The sequence below is a fragment of the Chenopodium quinoa genome, unplaced genomic scaffold (assembly GCF_001683475.1).
Source record: "Chenopodium quinoa cultivar QQ74 unplaced genomic scaffold, ASM168347v1, whole genome shotgun sequence".
NCBI lineage: Eukaryota > Viridiplantae > Streptophyta > Magnoliopsida > Caryophyllales > Amaranthaceae > Chenopodium > Chenopodium quinoa.
This window is the reverse complement of record NW_018745154.1, coordinates 17279-24022: the sequence shown is the minus strand read 5'-3', so window position 1 is coordinate 24022 and position 6744 is coordinate 17279. Positions and strand designations below refer to the sequence as shown.

The 6744-nt window shown below is 35.1% G+C and overlaps 1 protein-coding gene across 1 annotated transcript; it reads left to right on the top strand.

Annotated features, from left to right (window-relative positions):
• Positions 1-537: 537 nt before the first annotated feature.
• Positions 538-3798, top strand: LOC110710125 (protein TRANSPORT INHIBITOR RESPONSE 1-like; the record flags this gene model as incomplete). Its single annotated transcript, XM_021888378.1, has 3 exons — positions 538-1041; positions 1932-2702; positions 3148-3798. Coding segments are annotated over 2 exons (1263 nt in total), but the record flags the coding sequence as incomplete, so codon positions are not given.
• Positions 3799-6744: the final 2946 nt, after the last annotated feature.

Below are 6744 nucleotides of genomic sequence, written 5' to 3'. Positions count from 1 at the left end.
CTTTTGGCACTTCACCTAGCTTATGTATAAAACTCTACAAGAAAGCAGAAATGAAAAATTCCTGACATGTGAAACCTAATGTTCCTATTTATTCTTGTTAGCATTTGATTGTTGATTCTTGATTGAAAAATGTCTTACACCTAGCCATTTCAGCTTCTCATTAGAGGACTTTGTAGTGATAGTCCTGAATCCTGATAACATTACCAAATATGTGGCCTGTTGTCCCTTATTTGAGTGCCTGTGTGCTCTATATTTTCCATCTTTTATTGTGTTTACGGCATCGACTAGGGCCACAAGACTACTCCATAGTCCTATACTCCTGTGGATGAATTGCTGCAAATATTAGTTGCCTAGGGTGTTTGGCTTTCAGAGTTTCATGCTTTTTTTTTTTTTTTTTTTTTTTTTTTTTTATGTATATATTTTTCCCTCAGTTTTGATTTGTAGTAAATTTTCACCTTGTCTGCTCAAGTGTGTACTCCTCAGCTGTCTTTCTAAAATTCAGCATGGCATAGCATTTTAATCAAATTGTAACGTTTTTATTTTTCCAGGAACTTAGTTGAGCTCGACATTCAGGAAAATGGAATTGATGACCGCAGTGGCTGTTGGTTGAGTTGCTTTCCTGAAAACTTTACTTCATTGGAAATTCTAAATTTCTCCAATCTTCATTCAGAAATCTGCTTTCCGTCCCTTGAGAGACTAATAGCTAGGTGTAAATCTTTAAAAGTCTTAAAGGTGAACCGATATGTGAACCTGGAGCAGCTATTGAGGTTGCTTACTCATGCTCCTCGGTTGACACAGCTAGGCACAGGTGCCTTCTCACAGGAGCTCCAGCCAGCTCAGTATTCTAGTCTCGAGAGCGTGTTTAACAACTATCACAGTCTTCAAACTATCTCTGGTTTATATGAAGCTAATCCACTCTATCTGCCTATTCTCTATCCTGCTTGCTCAGGAGTAACATTTTTGAATTTGAGCGATGTACCTTTACAATGTGATGATCTTGCTCAGCTTCTTGGTAACTGTCCAAATCTCCGACGGCTTTGGGTAGGCATCTAAATCCTTTTTCTAACGTGAGACAAGATGTTTAATACTTGCACAGATTAACAATCAAATCAGCCGCTCTTTCAAAATAAATTTGCTCGAATGATCTCCTCATTGTTTTGTTTATTGGATGCATTGCTTGATTTACTCCTAAATTTAAATGAACTCGGTTCTTCTAAAGCTGTGAAAAGTATTGTTTTTGATGCACTTATGTCATATGGATTGCCTTTCATCATTGATGTCCACATTTGCGATTTGATTGGTTTGATAAATGATCGAATACCAGTGTAATGAAACTAATGGTCGCATAAAAGTGACTGAATGTTGATTATACTTGCTATATGTATGCCATTATAGTTGGCAAAATTAAACATGAATAGTTTTTTTATATTTTTTTATATTTTTTAAGCTTCTAGTATAGAAAACATTAAAAATACAAGATGTTAATATTTTACGAGGCAGAGTTGAGATTATTGCCAGAGTTCAAAATGCATTAGAAAGAAGCTTTAACCATTTGTGGAATAATTTTTTTGATTTAATGGCTTATTGTTAATAGTGTACATCTGAGTCTGAACCAAGTATTAATTAGTGTGGTAAATGAGTGATGACTAGGTTTGCAATCCTGTAAAGATTGAATTTAAGTTTGTAGATTCAGCCATATAATACTATACTGTACTTGCTAATCCGTAGTAATTTATGATTATGCCTCTTCTTAGATATATTTATTTTCTCACAAGATTCTGTGATAGCTTTTACATATCCAAACAATATTTACTGTTTGTCTTTTATATAAAGTTTCTCAATGCCTTTTCTGATTAAAGTATAGACATTGAACTGGTATTGATCTTGCTGCATGTACTTAGGTTCTAAAAATTGCCATCCTTTTGTTTTAGGTACTGGACACTGTTGGTGATAAAGGTCTGGAAGCTGTTGGGTCCAGCTGCCCTTTGCTTGAGGAACTCAGGGTATTCCCTGCAAACCCATTTGATGCTGACGTAGTCTACGGGGTAACAGAATCTGGTTTTGTTGCAGTGTCTTATGGATGCCCTAAGCTCCACTACGTTCTCTACTTTTGTCGGCAGATGACAAATGCCGCTGTAGCAACGATTGTGAAAAACTGCCCCGATTTTACTCATTTCCGCCTCTGTATAATGAATCCAGGTGAACCCGACCACTTGACTGATGAATCTATGGATGAGGCTTTTGGTTCGGTGGTAAAATCATGTAAGAAGCTCAGAAGACTTGCACTGTCCGGTTTATTGACTGATTTAACATTTGAATATATTGGCAAATATGCCAAGAACTTGGAGACACTTTCTGTGGCTTTTGCTGGAAGTAGTGACTTGGCTATGCAATGTGTTCTAGCTGGTTGTCCTAAGCTGAGACGGCTTGAAATAAGGGATTGCCCCTTTGGTAATAATGCTCTTCTTTCAGGGTTGGAGAAGTATGAATCTATGAGATCTCTTTGGATGTCGGCTTGCAATGTCACAATGAATGCCTGTAGGCTGTTGGCAAAGGAAATGCCTAGGTTGAATGTTGAGGTCATAATGGATGACGAAGTCAACAATGACTTTCAAGCTAGTAAAGTTTATGTTTATCGTACTGTTGCAGGACCCAGAAAAGATGCCCCTCCTTTTGTTCTCACTTTTTGAATCGATGCTTTGGTAAATATTCATCTCTTTACTGTTTATTATGTTATTTTACGGCAAAAATGCTATAAATTTGATTTATGTGACATGGAAAGTTTTGATATATCCCCAAGAAAATGATGTTCTTTTTTTTCATGTTCAACTTCAATCTACCAAAAGTTCGATCAGTGCCAAAATCCCTAAAACTTCTTATAAAGTTTATGTATGATTTTTTTTTTTCCTTTTTCATGTGCCTATTCTTAACTTTATCGGTCCTATAGATAGATATTTTGTTGATATGATGGTATAATTTGCTCACTGGAGTCCAGTGAAAGCTGTTTTTGTTCAGATGAAATACTAATACTCCGTATTGTTTAGATCTCACTCTATGATTCTGGCTAATGCTAAAATCTGTGGTTGCTCTTGCTCAAGATTGCACTTGCATAATAATTAATTAGTTTTCTTGAACATAATGTTGCAGGGTGAAGTTTTAGAATGGTGGCGGAGAGAAAGATAGACAGCTAAAACATGATGACAGCTGCAACCTATGTTGCTTCGCCTCGTGGACAAGGATCACAGATGGTCACATCTAAGGGTTGGACCAGACAATTATGAAGGGTCTAAATCTATTTCTGGTCTGGTCTGAAGTATTTATCAAGTGCGGCATGAGATGTAAGTGTTCATGTAGTCATGTAGGTACCTGTATTTGTAACAAAAAAAAACTCCCCCAGTAACATCGGCTGTAAATTGCTGGAAATAATTGGAATAACTCTAGAAACACATCTTTGTGAAGCGACAAAGCTTGTATTTGAAAGCAACTCACTACAACCCTGTAAGAGATAAAAGGATGGTGTCAATTCATCAACACCAGGAAAACAGGAGATTATGATGGATTATATTCTGCATATGCTTGGTATGAATCTAATCCTGTAGGTGTAGAGTGACTTCTACCTGTTTCAATCATTGTATTCTGCTCGTGCATGGCACGATGTACATTCATAGCTTCTAAGAGCTTGCTAGCAACAGGATCTGTCGGATGTTGTAATTGTTGTATTCCTGTACTTGTAATTTGGGAAAAAAATTATTCGCATTGTCCCTGAGTTCACTTGATTAACATGCAGAAATTTTATTAGATTTGCTAATGTGCTTGCTTAGTAATGCAAACCCATTGCTAAAACATGATGAACACTAAACGCTTGTATGTCAAGGCAAATGAAACAACACAAAATACACAATGCCGAGTTCCTGTATCTCAATAGCAATCCCCAGGCCGCTGGTTGGCTAACGACATATGCTACACCCACATTTTTAACCTTTGTGCAACACTGCAACGTATACTCCATCTAGCCCCCTGCACTCTGCTGTGAAAGCTTTCGAAAGCATGCGTGTATAACAAAGCTGTTGTAGCATGGCCTTGGATCAGCTACCGCCTACCATATACATCAACACAGCTCTAATAATCTATGAAATACGAAGTACTTAAACCTCCCTATTCAGTATAGTAAGTCTAACAGTCTTAAACTTCTGAGGCCAAGCTATACGAAGTATTCTGTTATTTAACTGGAATAGATTATGTTTTACTTAATAAGCTACATTAATAGATTATGTTTTCAACATATCAACTTTCAATTTATTAGCATAACATATTAACTAAAAACAACGGAAATGATAGTAGTAGAGAGTGAGGGATAGCTCAAAAATGGTTAAAGTTTTCCTCCCAATTCTAGGAGATCCTAGAATTGATTTTCATCACCCGCCTTTGTGGCTCTTTAAGCACCAAAAAATAGAACTGATAGTAGTAACGTTATTTATTTTAGTATATTTGAAAACTTTGAAATTAGATTTGAACAAATTTACACACCCCCACTCAAACCCAGTACGGTTGGGCTAAATTTAACACAATATCAAGAGTATATTACTCCGTATTAGTTCAGCTTTTTCGGGCATTGGCTTAATTTTGAACAAACACATAACAACAAATGATATGGACATCTATGGTTCTAATTTCTAAACATTTCATTATAATTGTAACCATGGCAAAGTTTTGAGGAATCAAACACAAAACATAAGGATTTAAGGTCAAATGTTCGAATGTGGTTTACAACACCACCTAATGAATACATCGAATCTCATTTACATCACTATATAGTGATTATAATGGCTCTGTACACACCAAAGATACAATCGTTTTTATTGAAATGCATGCTCTTTAAAAATATGCCATCCCTCTTCCCCAATTTACATCAGAGAATGCACGAGTTGGTTCATCAGAGAATGAGTCACAAATTCACGAACAATATTCAGTCCATTATAGTAAAAGTATATGCTGTGTGTAATAGACAACTTATAAAGCTTTCTAGTACATACACGGTAGCGAGATTTCTCTTAAAAATTAATTCTCTTTTTGCCCCTCAAAATTGTCCTATTGCAAACTTTGTAGGTCAAGACCATCAACTCTCAGTAAATCTATATAGAGGAAAAAAAAATAATATAATTCAGTCGAATCTTGTTAACTCATTTCAATATCATTTAGAATGTCAAATTTTTATGCATACAAAATAGGATATACTTATGTTTAAAGACGTGTCTTAAAATAGTATAAAGTCAAATAAGACAATCTGTAAGGAAACAAAGGAAGAATAACGATTACAATGAGGTGAATCATCTGCAACGCTGCAAAGTCCTAATGTATTAAATATTTAAATCTGTCCTTACACATGCAAGATGAATGTTACAATCCAAAGAATAGCCTGTATTTTTAAAATTTATTTTTAATCTTGCATTCAAGTACTCCTTGACAGTTGGTAGTTAGGACAGATATAACCAAAAAAAGAAAAAAAAATGGTAACAATTGATCCACTTGCCTAGTTGACTTATTTAAGCCTTCTTCTTTTGAGCTAATTGAGTTAAACTAAATAAAAATAGAAAAATGAACTAAGTTGAAGTGAACTGAAAATAAGTTCAAAAGAACATAGCCTTAGAGCTAGTACTAGTAAGGGAAGTCGTGATCACCAGGGTTGATCCAACGATTGGTTCTATTACTTCACATCAAACGAGTATTAACATATAAGTAGTAAACGACTATACCTACTAGGCTACTATCAATTGGATTAAGATGAAAATTTTAGAAGTCTAGGTGTGTGATTACGACTTTCTTCTAATATATATTTAAATAACCCGAATATAACATTTGATAGAGAATATTTATTTATATTACACAAGGTGTACCACCCTAATCCTTTATTAGGGTGGAACCGATTGTCACGAAATATTAATGCACATCTTAAAAACTATTAATTGATATATTCAGGTGCATTCCCCCATAATTTTCCCAACTAATTAAGTACTCACGTGTAACACCTCTCCTTAATTAGGGTAGGTCTGATTATCACTTAAGCCTAATATTTGACACAAGTTATTCCGACACATGTTAAATTACCCTCACTCATACGCATTGTTAGAAACATCTAGACATATGAAAGCCAACTTCATGCAATACTTGTTTCCAATATGTGTGCTATTTTGTTGTCTAACACAAATTTTCTTTCCCCTTCATTTGAGAATACACATGTGACCATTACAAAGAAAATTATGGACTTGAGCACACAAGGCTCAATCTACATATCTAATACTCGTGATACTTTATTTTAAAAATCATTTCTATAAAAAATTAGTGTTAGAGGACTAACACAACTAAAAGCTTAAACTGATGGTTGAGGCGCATGAATATATTTTATACCTATCACGCCCTCTCACACAAGAGCCCGTTGGGCTTGAAATGTGGATGCAGCATGAACCCTCCTTATACCCTGTGCTTAATATTCCACTTAAAAGTGGGAGGTGGATGAGATTCGTACCCATAACCTTTTTGTCACGCTGACTCTGATACTATGTTAAAGGACCAACTCAACTAAAAGTTTAATCTAATAGTTGAGACCCAAGAATATGTTTTATATTCTATCAATTAGTATAATGATAATGTAATACATAATAATACTATACGGGGTATATTGATACAATTATTAAACATGAGGAGCCACAATTTTGTCGTTTCCAAGAATTCCAACATACCATGAGG